This window comes from Rhinopithecus roxellana, chromosome 15 (assembly GCF_007565055.1).
Source record: "Rhinopithecus roxellana isolate Shanxi Qingling chromosome 15, ASM756505v1, whole genome shotgun sequence".
Taxonomy (NCBI): Eukaryota; Metazoa; Chordata; class Mammalia; order Primates; family Cercopithecidae; genus Rhinopithecus; species Rhinopithecus roxellana.
The window spans coordinates 4,220,107-4,235,281 of record NC_044563.1 but is presented as its reverse complement, the minus strand read 5'-3'; the positions used below and the strand labels follow the sequence as shown (position 1 = coordinate 4,235,281).

At 53.1% G+C, this 15,175-nt stretch overlaps 1 protein-coding gene across 5 annotated transcripts in view; it reads left to right on the top strand.

Moving 5' to 3' along the window:
- ANO1 (anoctamin 1) overlaps positions 1-15,175 on the top strand; it is a 219,736-nt gene that overhangs the window by 142,986 nt on the left and 61,575 nt on the right. For 3 of the 5 annotated variants that reach the window (XM_030918856.1, XM_030918855.1, XM_010382106.2), the window contains exons 8-12: positions 12-77; positions 591-646; positions 5,707-5,748; positions 12,694-12,758; positions 14,095-14,229. In XM_030918856.1, the coding sequence (XP_030774716.1) occupies positions 12-77; positions 591-646; positions 5,707-5,748; positions 12,694-12,758; positions 14,095-14,229 (364 nt within the window). The remainder of the gene's footprint in view (positions 1-11; positions 78-590; positions 647-5,706; positions 5,749-12,693; positions 12,759-14,094; positions 14,230-15,175) is intronic. The other 2 variants (XM_010382105.2, XM_010382107.2) reach the window with 1 other exon arrangement.

Here is a 15,175-nt window from a genome sequence, read left to right as displayed (position 1 = left end):
TGTATAAACAGGGCAAGGCGAGGGAAGAAAGAAGGACTCCGCCCTTCTAAGTAAAAGGCGGAAATGTGGGAAGTATGGTAAGTGCGGGCCTCCTCCGGTTTTCCCAATCAATCTAAAATCTAATTCCGAATTGTATGTGTGTTTTCTGACACCATCAATTTTTCCATCCATATATTTCCTTATGATTCAGCTTCTCTAACCGCTTACATCCCACCTTCCCCATCTGCAGGCTTGCCTCGGACAGGTGGGGGGTGCTGGTGAATCGGAGGCTTGGGGTGACAGTGAAGCCACGGTCTGCTCACACCGCCTGCCTCTGAGACGGAGTCGCCTCTTGGGGTTTTCTCTATGTCTTTCTAATTCTGCCAATCGAGCATGTGTTCCGTCATCTCCTAGTTGATAGATCAATAACCTGGCTGTGCCCTGTCATTCCTGGGGAAGAAATCCCAGAGGTGGCGGGCTCTGTGTAGTCAGGTTCGTTTCATTTTGAGAAGCTCTTGGTGGCTGAGACGGCCCTGTGACCGCTGTGACTTTACAATGTGAAGCGGGAGACCCGCCTGTCCTGTAACCCTCTCTCTGCCTCTGTTTTTAAGGCATCACAAGCCTGCTGGCCAATGGCGTGTACGCGGCTGCATACCCACTGCACGATGTAAGTAACCTGAACACACGATTTATCTCTGCGTCATTTGACTCCCCAAATCCCTCCGGGCCACACCTCCCAGGGAGCTGTAATTATCCTGCGGTCACAGCTTCCTGCTTGGCTCTCGCTGTAAATGTCAACTGTACACAGGCCTTCCCTGTTCCCCGGGTGGGGACCAAGAATTTACACACAGGGCCATCTTTTCTTGCAGAACAATCCCACCAAAACGGGGGCACGGGTGACAGGTGCTCTGCCTTGACGTCCTCTGAACCTCACAGCCAGCGGGTCCACAGAATGTCTTTCCTGGCTCGGGCTCGCCTACCCCCGGCTGGCCCGGGGCTATGGCAGAATGACCAGGGCTCTGTATGTGTCTATTTCTGCAGAGCAAGTGGCCAACTTCCTGAGCTGAATCTCCAGATCCCACTAGTATCCCTTTGACAAATATAGCTGACTCGGGGTGGAGAGAGAGAGAAGGTTGTCTTCTTGTTGTCTCTATGGAAACAGGGACTTCAGTTCACAAGGGCACTGGGAATGGGCCTCGGGGCCTGAGCAGTGTGGGAATCCCGGACAGAGGAGCTCTGAAACTTTGCAGATGTGCAAAGGCCAGGAGCCAAGAAGCAGGAGAGAAGGGACAGGCCTGGGACTAAGGAGACCCAGATTCCAGTCCCAGCCACTTACCCGCTCCTCTGCCTTGAGTGGTGGAGTCAGCCCTTGTCTCACTGAGCCTCAGTGTCCCCATCTGTGGGTCAGGAATCATAACTTGTCCTAACTCCTCTTTTATTTATTTATTTTTATTTATTTATTTATTTTGAGACGGAGTCTTGCTCTGTCACCCAGGCTAGAGTTCAATGGCATGACCTCAACTCACTGCAACCTCCACCTCCTGGGTTCAAGCAATTCTCCAGCCTCAGCCTCCCAACTAGCTGGTACTACAGGCGCGCACCACTACACCCAGCTAATATTTTGTATTGTTAGTAGAGACGGGGTTTCACCATGTTGGCCAGGCTGGTCTTGAACTCCTGACCTCAAGCGATCCGCCTACCTCAGCCTCCCAAAGTGCTGGGATTACAGGCGTGAGCCACCACACCCGGCCTAATTCCTGTCTTCTTGAGGAAGAAACACTGGATTAGACAAATGTAAGGTGCAGGGATCCCGCAGGGCATTTCAGAGGTGTCTTCTCCAGAGGGTTGACCCCAAGGGAAGGAGTCTGGGCAGATCTGCCGCCCGTCACCTCGTGGCCTCCCTGTCAGGGCCTCCTCCTCCCTGTAGGTCCGGAGATTGGGGTGTTTGGGCAGCCCCGTTTCCTCCCTTCGTGTGTTCACACATGCTGTTCCTTCTACAGTCCTCTTCCCTGCCCCACCCCACCCCAGGCGGACAGAAGCACCCACACCAAGCCTTCCTGTTGCCTTCCTCCCCAGCACTAGTGGCTTCTTCCTCCCTTCTCTGGGCCTTGGATGGTCCCTGACCTGCAAAGACACCACCGTCTGACCACCTTTGGTCATCTCAAGGAAGCCCCAGCACTCAGCACTTAGTAGGTGCTCAGTAAACATGGTGTTGATTCGGATTGGACTGAGTCAGTTTGCCTCGGCCAGTGACCTGCTCTCTGGGGAGGTGCCAAGAGCAGGGCTCAAGCCCCTAGATGGTGGCAGTGGCTCCGGGTTCCTGCCCTGAAGCCCTGAGTCTGCAGGAGCCCACTCGTCCCCTCTGTCAGGCTTTCGTCCAGAGGACCCAGCCGGTCTGGCTGTTCTGCTCTACCCTGTGCAGGCTCTGGCTGGGTGCCAGGAAGACAGCCCTGCCTGGCACAGCCCATGATCCCAAGAAGGCAGCCTAGAACTACATCCATGCTCCTGATTGACCTTTAAGCAGGTAATCCCTGCTGAGAGGTTGAGGTAGCAAAGCCAAAATGTTTCCGGCCCTCCCTGCCTGTTTTGAGTTAGCCCTTTAAGTCTTAAAAGGGAAAGGGGAGAAATGAACTTATTTAATCTCCTACTGTGTGCAGAGCCCTCTGTTTAGAAGGAACTGTACCTCATGTAACCTGTGCACACACAGAGACTCAGAGAGGTTTAGTAACTTACCTGAGGTTGAACAGCCCCTGTGGAGGAGCTGGGGCCAAAAGCCGTCCCTAGTGACACTCTGCAACTCCAGCGCCTCACTGCATCCCCACCTCATCCCGTCACGGAGGCCAAATGCATCCCTCTTCTTGGCGGCCACTCCTGCATTTGTCTTAGGGATTGACTGTCAACAGTTTAAACTGACGCGCAAAACTCCCTCATCAGCTATTTCTTGTCAGAGAGCCAGCCTCACAAGAATCATCTCCAAGATCCTTGCAGAGAATCTCCTCTTTCAAAATCTTCATCGTGCCTTATGCAGTCATGTGGGGTCTGTTCCCACTTTAAAGATGGAGAAACAGGCTGGAGGGGCTCCGGCCACTTGCCCAGGGGTGCACAGTCCAGAAGGAGTGGAACCCAGAAGCCCTGGGCTGTGGGTGTCAGGTATCCTTAGGGAATACAGAATTTCACAGCCACAGATTTTCCATACAACTGAAGGGCACCCATGCTGCTAAGTACCAAAGCTGATGTTTAAGCATTTGAGGAGGTGACTGGTTCTGGCCTGAGCCGCGTGCACCCATGTCCTTACCCAGAGCACTGACGGAAGGGAAGTTCAGGCTGGCCTCGGCGGCCATGGTGAGGCTCTCACTGCATGCTGTATAGTTTCTGCTTTACATTTTTACTTCCATCTCCCTCACCATGAAGCTGTCCTGCATCCTACCCCATTCCAATCCTGTGCTTACTGCATCCATCCATCCATCCATTCATTCATTCATTCATTCATTCATTCATTTGTCAAAAATATCTGGTCGGTTGGGCACAGTGACTCACGCCTGTAATCACAGCACTTCGGGAGGCTGAGACGGGTGGATCACTTGAGGTCAGGAGGTCGAAACCAGCCTGGCCAGCATAGCAAAACCTCATCTCTACTAAAAATGCAAAAATTAACTGGGCATGGTGGCACATGCCTGTAATCCCAGCTACTTAGGAGGCTGAGGCAGGAGAATTGCTTGAATCCCGGGAGGCGGAGGTTGCAGTGAGCCAAGATTGTGCCGCTGCACTCCACTCTGGGAGACAGAGCAAAACTCCATCTCAGGAAAAAAAAATGTCTGGTAAATGCCATTGCCAACCAGATAACAACCTGGCAGAACTGCATGTGGGTAAGAGTCACGTGCTCCAGGCGAGACCCTGAGGAACTCTCCTGGAATCAGTGTATCACCTGCCCTGAAAGGACTTTGATATTTATGTCGGCTACTTGGTGACTTTTTGGCTTTCTTCCTGACTAACATCTCCCTGCCTGAGGTCACCAGCGTAGGGACCTCCATATAAATGAGACGTTGCTGGGATCGTGTGGCTGTCTCATCCATGTAGAGAAACTGGGAACCAGTAAAAGGGGTCAGGCTTGGGTGGGTGAGGACCCCCTGAAGACTTAGGAGGAAATTGGTTAAACTGCTCTCAGAGCATCTTGGTTCCAAGACCACCCGCACTGGGTCGCTTGCTTGAGTGTGTGGTCAAGTTGTCCCCACCTGGCAGGGGTTAGAGGAGTCATGGAAGTTGCTGGTGAGTGCAGAGGGCACTGGACAGACCCCCAAGAGTCCCATAGCTTTGTCTGCCTGGATATTCTTAAAACTCATTGGCCAGGCCATGTGCAGTGGCTCACGCCTGTAATCCCAGCACTTTGGGAGGCCGAGGCGGGTGGATCACTTGAGGTCAGGAGTTTGAGACCAGCCTGGCCAACATGGTGAAACCCCGTCTCTACTAAACATACAAAAATTAGCTGGGTGTGGTGGTAGTCCCAGCTACTTGGGAGACTGAGGCAGGAGAATCACTTGAACCCAGAAGCGAAGGTTGCAGTGAGCCGAGATCACGCCACTGTACTCCAGCCTGAGCGATAAGACTGAAGGGAAGTTCAGGCTGGCCTCGGCGGCCATGGTGAGGCTCTCACTGCATGCTGTATAGTTTCTGCTTTACATTTTTACTTCCATCTTCCTCACCGTGAAGCTGTCCTGCATCCTACCCCATTCCAATCCTGTGCTTACTGCATCCATTCGTTCATTCATTCATTCGTCAAAAATATCTGGTCGGTTGGGCATGGTGGCTCATGCCTATAATCTCGAAAAAAAAAAAAAAAAAACCATTAGCCAGGCCAGGCCAACCATGCCCTGAACCTCGACAGAGCCGCTCCCTTGCTGCTCCTCCCCTGTTACTTATGTCAACTGTGGTTATTTGGGGCTCACTGAATGACAGTTCAGTATCATTTTGAGTGTTTGCGAGGGTAACGTGCACACAGCCATAGGCAGTCTAGACCCATGATGTCCCAAGACGGGCTTTCAACCCTTACACCTTTGTCTTCCTTTAGGTTCGAAGGTCTGGATTCAAGTCAGGGTCTGACCAATCTTAGCTATGTGTCCTCAGAAATGTCAATTTGCTTCTGGGAGCCTCAGTGTTTCCATCTGTAAAATGGGAGTGTTGGACTCACTGATCTAGACGACAGTGACCGTGTCATTTACTGTCCCTCTTGGGATGCTCCACAGCGAAAGGGAGCAAGACACGGACTGTCCCAGCAGAGTGGGACGTATGCGCACCCTATTGATAGGACTCTTCCTGCCTCCGAAAGACCCCTTTCTTTTTTTTTTTTTTTTGAGACTGAGTCTCGCTCTGTCGCCCAGGCTGGAGTGCAGTGGTGCAATCTCGGCTCACGAAAGCCCACTTTCATTTGTGTTTCTGGTTCCAAGGACCTGACCGTGGACCCTCTCCTAGAGTTCCCTCTGTGTCGAGGGAAAAGGCCGCTCAGGCCGTCCTGGAGGCCAACAGGACGGCCAACAGGGATGGGCACGGCCTTTCTATCGGAACAGGGGGCGCACCCAGGCAACCCTCATGCTTTCTGTGAAATGTTGTCCCAGGATGATCTAATCGGTGTCAACGAGGGCTGCTGGGGTTTATGTTTTAAAACATTATGGATGTGAGTGCCTCCAAAGCTCCACTGGATGATAAGAAAGTCCCTTTCCTCTTTTTTAACAGGGAGACTACGAGGGTGAAAACGTGGAGTTCAACGACAGAAAAGTAAGTTGATGGAGCGGAGCAGGAGGCGGCTCTGTCGAGGCTGCAGGCATTCTGGGGCGGGGGTGGGTCTGCAGCTGGACCGAGGACTCGCTGGCCTCCAGGGCCTCCCCAGGGCGCTCGCTGCAGGGGGCCGAGCAGTGGGTGTCCCCTCTCACCTTTTCAGGAGAAAAGTCCCTGAGCTTTGTGTGGCTGGTTTGTTCTCCTCTTTCTGATTCTCAAAAGTGCCCTTGGCAGGTGGCTGTGAGCATGGGAAAGGGAAAGCTGTGCTCCCAGAGCCCACTCCTTGCACGCTGTCCTTCCCTTATCTTCTCAGGACAATCTGAACTGTGCCTGGGCCTCCAGCTGTCCTTGCTGGCATGTGGCCTAATCCCACAGGGCTCCCAGGCAAATAAACTTGGGAACCACTGAGACCAGGTGCACAGAGAACAATGGCCCCCAGCAGCGCATTGGGGAAACCTGTTTGATGGTGGTCAATGAAGCATTTCTCAAATTTACCTCACCTGGAACCCTTTTAAATGGATAAGTTGTGAGTTAGTGTCCCAGGGAACACACTTCGGGAAACACTGGGTGACCCCTTTATTCTTTTTTTTTTTTTTGGGATGGAATCTCACTCTGTCACCCAGGCTGGAGTACAATGGCGCGATCTCGGCTCTCTGCAGCCTCTGCCTCCTGGTTCAAGTGATTCTCCTGACTCAGCCTCCAGAGTAGCTGGGATTACAGGTGCCTGCCAGCACGCCCAGCTAATTTTTGTATTTTTAGTAGAGACGGGCTTTCGCCATGTTGGCCAGGCTGGTCTTGAACTCCTGGCCTCAAGTGATCCACCCGCCTCAGCCTCCCAAAGTGCTAGAATTACAAGCATGAGTCATCGCACCCAGCCAGCCCCTTTATTCTTTAGTGGCTGTTGCCAATCCCTCACTCCCCAAAGCGTCGGTCCCCACCCTCTGCCCCTCGCTCTGAGCATGGGAATTCCACCCTTCCCACCCAGGCTCCCCAGGAAGCTCTGCTCCTCTACCATGCCCCCAAAAAGAACATGTCCCCACCACAGCCATTTGCTCTTCCCTTCCCCTTGGGCCCACACCCGATTCCAGCCTTCCGCCCAGGTCTCCACGTCAGCCTCTGTTCCCCAAACGTGCCCAGCCTTCACTCCTGGGAAACAGTCCTTCCTAGACCTTGCCTCAATTGCTGGTCCTTCCGCAGGTGGTGGGTAGAGATGCTTCCCTGACAACTTCACAATCGTGGCCTTGTCCCAATTCCCAGGGGCCAGGACCTCTGTGTATGGAATGTTCCTCCTTTTAGCCTCCCCCCACAGGCCCCCATACATGTTTTTAAATCTTTGGTACTTGATACAGCTTGCCTGCCCGGGAGTCCAGATGAAGATGCTATCTAACTTAGCACAAAAATTACATATTTGGTTATTTTTAGTGTAACATCTGGCATCGTCTGAGACCCCATGACTTGCAGAACTCCCCACCCCGATCCTGTTGGAAAAGGAACATCCCCTCCACAGGCCTGTCCTGACCAATTCCAGCCTCAGAGTCCAGCCCCCTTCATTCCTCCGCACCCCTCTGGCGCTTAGCAGATGCCTATCCTCCCCCTAAAGATGCTTCTTCCATGGACACCAGCAGTCCCTTTCTGGCTGAATTCAGTTCTCTGGGTCACATGCCCCTGAACTCTACCCCCTCCTCCCTCTCCTCCATTCTCAAGCCACACTGGCTGCTTTTCTAATCTCAGGATTGCTTGGCTGATGGTCACATCAGTGCCAGGACTAGCTCATTCAGTTACTTATTCACTCAAGAAATACTTACTGTGCACTACTGTGTGCCAGGCCCAGCAAACACAATGTGGGTTTGTCCAGGCCCAGCTGTTTACCTAGAATGCTTTCCACTCCCCATTTAATTTTAGGTCCTAGCAGTGGATACAATGCCTGGCCCATGGGGGTAGTTGGGGAGTAGTAATGAATGACAGTTCAGTGGATGAATAGATTAAGGGATGATAGATGGATGGATAGAGATGGAGATGGATAACTGTATAATGGATGAATGGATGGAGGGACGGAGGGATGGATGGATGGATGGATGGATGGATGGATGGATGGATGGATAAATTACGGATGGGCGAATGGGTGGATGGATGAATAGACGATTGATGGGCGGGTGGGTGGACGGATGGATGGTGGAGAGATGAATGATGGTTGATGGATGAGTGGGTGGGTGGATGGGTGAATGGGTGGATGGACAGATGGATGGTTGATGGATGGGTAGGTGTGTGGGTGGATGGATGGATGGATGCTGGAGGGATGAATGATGGATGATGGGTGGGTGGATGGATGATGGAAGGATGAAGGATGGATGAAGGGTGGGTGGATGAATGATGGATGTATGGTTGGATGGATGATAGGTGGGTGGGTAGGTGAATGGATGGATGCCTGAGGGATGAATAATTAATATGGATGGATAGATGCTTGATGGAAGGATGAATGATGAATGCTGGAGGAATGAATGATGGATGATGAATGGATGGATGGATGGATGGATGGATGGACAGGTGCTGGAGGAATTAATGACGGATGATGGGTGGATGATGGAAAGATGAATGATGGATGATGGGTGAGTGGATGGGTAGGTGAATGGATGGATGCTGGAGGGATGAATAATCAATGATGGATGGATGGTGGATGGATGATGGGTGGGTGGGTGAGTGGGTGGATGGATGCTGGAGGAATGAATGATGGATGATGGGTGGGTGGATAGATGATAGAAGGATGAAGGATGGATGATGGGTGGGTGGATGAATGATGGATGGATGGGTGGATGGATGATAGGTGGGTGGGTAGGTGAATGGATGGATGCCTGAGGAATGAATAATTAATGATGGATGGATGGATGGCCATTGGAAGGATGAATGATGGATGCTGGAGGAATGAATGATGGATGATGGATGGGTGGGTGGGTGGGTGGGTGGATGGATGGATGGATGGATGGATGGATAAATGGATGGATGAGTGCTGGAGGAATTAATGATGTATGATGGGTGGATGGGTGGATGATGGAAGGATGAATGATAGATGATGGGTTGGTGGGTAGGTAGGTGAATGGATGGATGCCCAAGGGATGAATAATTAATGATTTTTGGATGGGTGGCTGATGGAAGGATGAATGATGGATGCTGGAGGAATAAATGATGGCTGATGGGTGGGTGGGTGGATGGATGGATGGATGGGTGCTGGAGGAATGAATGATGGAGGATGGATAGATGGATGGATGAATGGATGGATGGATAGATGGATGGACAGGTGCTGGAGGAACGAATGATGGATGATGGGTGAATAGTGGATGATGGAATGATGAACGATGGATGATGGGTGGGTGCATGGGTAGGTGAATAGATGGATGCCAGGGGGACAAATAATGATGGATGATGGGTGGGTAGATAGATGATGGGTGGACGGGTAGGTGAATAGATGGATGCCAGAGGAATGAATAATTAATGATGGATGGATGATGGAGGGATGAATGATGGATGCTGGAGGAATGGATGATGGGTAGGTAGATGGATGATGGAAAGAAGTAAAGGAGGGAAGGAGGGAGGATTAGATGGGTGTTTGGGTCCTAACTCAGAGCTGCGGGGAACTCTGCATTCTGCTGCGATGGCTCCACACCATAGCCTGGCACCGAGTTTTTGCCTTTCCAGTGACAGACCCCATGCCTTCTCCGTTATTGTTCCCATCAGTGGCAGGAGCCCCACGTGCCTGACCCTGGGTGCCTTTCAGGGCAGAAAGGAAAGTGCAGCCAAGGACATTTTCCTGTGCTGAGCTGGAGGGTGGGCAGAAGAGAGTGTAGGGAAGTTTAAGCAGGAGGCAGGTCTGGGCCACGGCAGGGCAGCCATCACTCTCCGTCTGATCATGGGACCACAAACACGTAGGAGTACTTGAGAGTGAGTGCCTTCCTCCAGGATCTCGGGCGAGTTCACACCCACACAGAACTAAACCCCGGGTGAGCATGACATGCCCCCAGAGCTGTCTTTGGATGTGCAGAAGGTGTTCTGCTGGGCAGCTGCTGCCTCCTCCTGCCAGGGCACTGGAAGAGTAGGACCACCTGGGCCCTGTAGGGGAGGGGGGTGGCTTGGGTTGTGGAGGATTGACTCCAGGTGTGGACTGAGGTCTGCTGCATCCCTGGGCTGGACTGGGAGCCACAGAGCCCAACATGTCATTCATCCATCCATTTATCCATTCATTCAACAGTCACTTACTGAAAACCCACAGGCCCTGTTGGAGGCATGGAGGGTGAGAAGGACCAGACAAACCTCTGGTGCCTCTGTTCTAGAGGGAAAGGCAAGGGGCAAGGATGTACACCGATTAAAGACTGCATCCATGTCACCAAGGGCCGGCGGCAGCCATGTGAGTCCTGGCAGGGGGTTTCGACAAGAGAGACGCCTGAGGGTTATTGGGATCCCTCCAGGGTCCAGATGCTGGAAGGCTCCCAGGTCACAGTGACTGAAGCCACCTGGCCGGCCTGGTTCTCCAGTCCACAGTCCCCATGCCTGGACACCCCACTGCCTGCTCACCAGGGCTAAGATGCCACCTTGGAGTCCTTCCAGCACTAACAGTGGAGTCTTTAGTTGGATTTCTTTGCCTTGACAGTGCAGAGTGATTGATGTCACCTCTTGGCAGGAAGAAAAGTCCACCGAGGTCAAGACGTTTATGTAGAAAGCTGGGGGTGGGCCCCCTCCACGTGTCTGTCAGAAGATGGTGGGAACCACTGAGGGTGGGTCCTTCCTCCCTCGGTGCAGAACTGTGTCCTTTTTCCCTGTCCCTGTCTCGCTCCCTCCCTCCTTCTGTCCCCATCTCCCTCCCTCACCTCTCTCTCCATCTCTCTATCTCTGTCTCTCCATCTGTCTCTGTCTTTCTTTGTCCCTCTCCTCCACCTCTCTGTCTCTCTATCTCTGTCTCTCCATCTGTCTCTGTCTCTCTCTCTCCTTCTCCCCATCTCTCTCTATCTCCCTGCCTCCCATCTTCTCTCTGTCTCTGTCTCTCTCCCTCGCCCCCACCTTTCTCTTGTCTCTGTCTCAGTCTCTCTCCCTCTTTTCCTCCCTCCCCCTTCTCTCTCTCTGTCTCTGTCTCTTCATCTGTCTCTGTCTCTCTCTCCTTCTCCCCTACCTCTCTCTGTCTCTCCCTCTTCTCTCTCTGTCTCTGTCTCTGTCTCCCTCTCCCCACCTCTCTCTGTCTCCCTGCCTCTCTTCTTCTCTCTGTCTCTCCATCTGTCTCTGTCTCTGTCTCTCTCTCCCTCTCCCTACCTCTCTCTGTCTCTCTCCCTGCCTCCCTCCTTCTCTCTCTGTCTCTCCATCTGTCTCTGTCTCTCCCTCTTCCTCCTTCTGTCTCTCTGTCCCCTCCCTCCCTCCTCCTCCCTCTCTGCCGTATCTTCCACCTATCTATGGCATAAATCAGCAGCTTGACTCTAGGTGAGGGGAGGAAGCTGCCCAGGTCAGCGATGGCTGCTTTGCTTTTGCAGAGGTGCAGCTCTGCTTCAAGGTTTGCTGGCCGAGGCCTCCCTATGTACACAGTGAAACTGTGGCCTTTTCATTGTTATCTGCCTAAGGAAATGCACTGACACAGAACCCCCCTGTACCTTCTGCACATCACTAACTCACATGAGCCCATCTGCCTTCTCTCCGTGCCCTGGGAGGAGAGATTGCATCCTTCAGTGTAAAGGAGACAGGGATAGGGGAAGGGGTCTGCCCAGGACTCTGGATTTGGGGGTGGGGGAACCTGCCCAGGGCCGCACACAAGTCACAAGCCCCTCCATAGCCATGCTCAGCTGCAGGTGAGGCTGGTGGCTTCAAGGGGCTGTGCAGCAGCAGGCGGCCCCTCTGTGGATTTCAGAAACACGCCCTCCACCTGTGACTTTGGGTGGGGGCAGCCGTGGGTACGCCTGCACTGTTTCCCCTCCCTATTTGTCAGTGGGGGGGTCTCTATAGTGCACAGTCCCAGTGTTACCCTAGACGAGACGCTCAGGCACGCGAGGCTATGTCAGCTATGGAGATGGCTCACACTCACTTCCCGCCCTCCAGACACTGGGAGGAGTTACGGAGGCTCCAAGGGGTTCCCTCGTCCCCCAGCTGTGATCTTGACTATGAGTTTAGGAGGCAGCTTGACCCCAGAATGGGCTCTGAACTGAGGAGGAGGGCAGCTGCCCTACCTCTGGCTCCTGATGGGCAGCTGCTCTGTCCCGGGACAGCCTCTGGGCCCCTCGCAGTACCTACATCCTGCCTTCCCTGAGTGTGACCCTGTCGCTGGGCTTTGAATTGAGGTCTGTAAAGCGTTAACCACCCACACACGTGGGTTTATTTTATTTTATTTTTTTACCAGCAGTCCTAACCCGGCATCTTCCTCAGGACATCCTCTGCATGTTCACACAAGGCTTCCAATCCACCAAACTCATTACCGTCCCTCTGCCCAAAGCCTGGGGGGGTAACAGGGTGTGTGTCAATTTCATTTATTTCATGAAGTGCTGTTAATCAGACAGCCCATCTCAGGAGATAAACCTCGAGTATCTTTGCATCCCGTGAGAGTTTTTAAAATTTCGCCACTGGTATTTCTCTGCTCAGAACCCTGGTGGTTTTGTGCCCTTTATAAAGAACGGTTTGGTGTCTGAGGGGACGACCAAAAATCCTAAAGTTGAGAAGCCCTACAGTGTCCGGCCCATTTAGATCAATTCCAGGTCAAATCACGAAGAGCTCACATTCCATAACCTGCCAGAAGCTCCTTTCCTATCCCCACGTTCACCTACAAAGGGAGGCCCGCTCTTGCTAGCACACAGCCCACTCTCAGAAAGTGTTTGTGGGATGAATGAATGATGTCACGGAGGCTCAGTCCCCACCGCTCTGCGTTCCAAGGAGCAACCTCAGAGTGCCACACGGTCACCAACCCCACTGCTTCCTCCCCCTCAGCTCCTGTACGAAGAGTGGGCGTGTTATGGGGTCTTCTACAAGTACCAGCCCATCGACCTGGTCAGGTAAGAACGCGCCACAGCCTGCGGGAATCAAGTCCCTAGTCCGACGGCAGTTGGATAACGTCCGCCAACGTCCCTGTGGGTTTCTACCACTCTGAATATTCAGTACCTGGGAACGTGTTTGAACTCGAAGAGCTTGTGTAGGGAGACCCAAAATGTCCCTGCAGGGCTGAGAGCCTGGGCCAGCATTAGTTGAAGCGATTTATTCAAATTCCCTGGAGGGTGGGCTCTTTTTTGTCACATTTACCATCTCCTAAATTCACTGCCTGGCCTGGCCTCACTGGGCAGCTGGAGGGGTTTCCTGCTGTGAGATGTGCAGGGGAAGGAAAGAGCTGCCTCTAATGTGGAAGGATTTCTCCTCTCCCAAGAGGATCTCTGTCCCCACAGAGCAGGAAGGAGGGGCGGACCAGGTTAGGCAACCTGCCCACCAGAGCTCGGCAGGTAGCAATCCATTCAAGCCATCAAGGTGCCAACCACACTTAATATGAGGAGCAACTGGGTTTCTTGGAACCTCCCGGCCGAGGTGCTTTCCAGTCCTTACGCTGAACAGGGCTTGGAATGGAGCCCACAGCCTCAGGGGAAGTACACGCACACCCACCAGCGTGGGCCATCACACACAGAAATGCACCCACCTTCCCGGGGCACCACAGAGAAGTGGGGGCCAGGCGTGGTTGCTCACACCTGTAATCCTGGCACTTTGGGAGGCTCAGGTGGGTGGATTACTTGAGGTCAGGAGTTCGAGACCAGCCTGGCCAACATGGTGAAGCCCTGTCTCTATTCAAAATACAAAAGTTAGCTGGCAGTGGTGGCTCATGCCTATCGTCCCAGCTACTCGGGAGGCTGAGGCAGGAGAATAGCTTGAATCTGGAAGGCGGAGGTTGCAGTGAGCTAAGATCGCGCCACTGCACGCCAGCCTGGGTGACAGAGCAAGACTCCATCTCAAAAACAAATAAATAAATAAATGCAATGGGTGTGGTGGCAGGCGCCTATAATCCCAGCTACTCGGGAAGCTGAGGCAAGAGAATCTCTTGGACCCAAGAGGCAGAGGTTGCAGTGAGTCCAGATCGCACCACTGCACTCCAGCCTGGGCAACAGGAGCAAAGCTCCATCTCAAAAAAAAAAAGGAAAAGAAAAGAAAAAGAGAAGAGGGGAGGGCTTCAGAAAAGCAGAGAGCACCCCCAACCTGATGGGGTGGCCCAGGACCCCACTTTCTGCTTCTCGGATGAGAGAACCAGTGCCCCCGGTTTGAGTTGCTCCTTGCTGGGGAGGCCCCGGGACATGTTTCCCTGCTAGTATTGAATGACAGTGGGCTTGACTCTGCTCTGCTCCCCTGGTGTAGGAAGTATTTTGGGGAGAAGATCGGCCTGTACTTCGCCTGGCTGGGCGTGTACACCCAGATGCTCATCCCTGCCTCCATCGTGGGAATCATTGTCTTCCTGTACGGATGTGCCACTGTGGACGAAAACATTCCCAGGTAGGCGGCAGCCCCTCCTGCCCCGCCCGGCACACACCAGGGAGCCCTCTCCTGCCATCCCAGCTGCACAATTCACAGGGACACTGGCCTCTCACACCAATTCCTGTACACGTGAAACCTCACGCCAAGCCACGAGCCATCAGGAGGGAAGGACATGGTTCGAAGCCATCTAGGAGTCTGGGTGCCCTTCTCAGGCCCATCTGTGCTAGGCTATGTTTTATTGTTAAGAGAGGCATAAAACAAACATCTGACCATTTTCACTCTTTGAAGGTTGTTATGGTTTGCTTGTTCCTTTTCCTTGTTGGTCATTATGTGACAAGAAAGTTCTTTGTTTCCTTGTGTGCCCGGGAGGTGAGACATGGATGCCAGAGGCCTTGGTGCAGGCTGGCGCTCATGGGAGGTGAGACTTGGATGCTAGTGGCCTCGGTGCAGGCTGACACTTGCAGGAGGTGAGACAAGAATGCTAGAGGCCTTGGTGTGGGCTGGCACTCACAGGAGGTGAGACATGAACACTAGAGGTCTTGGTGCAGGCGGGCACTCATGGGAGGTGAGACTTGGATGCTAGTGGCCTCAGTGCAGGCTGGTGCTTGCAAGAGGTGAGACATGAATGCCAGAGGCCTCAGTGCAGGCTGGCACTTGTGGGCTGTACCGTAGGTTCCACCTGCCCAGCTTCCTAAGGCTACCTGCTTCCCTTATCCACACAGCCCCGGGAAATTCTGTAGGAACTGTTCCATAAGGGAGGATTGCATCCCACAGCATAGGCAGGCGTCTGAATGTAGATCCGATGTGCCTTCTGCTGTTCACCAAGGGTATGTCAGACGTCAGGGAGCTCAGAAAAGAAGGCCCAGACCTGAGACAGCAGCTCCCCCAGGTGACTTCAGAACAAGAGTCCAGTTGTGCCTGGTGCAGTGGCACATGCCTGTAATCCCAACACGTTGGGAGGCTA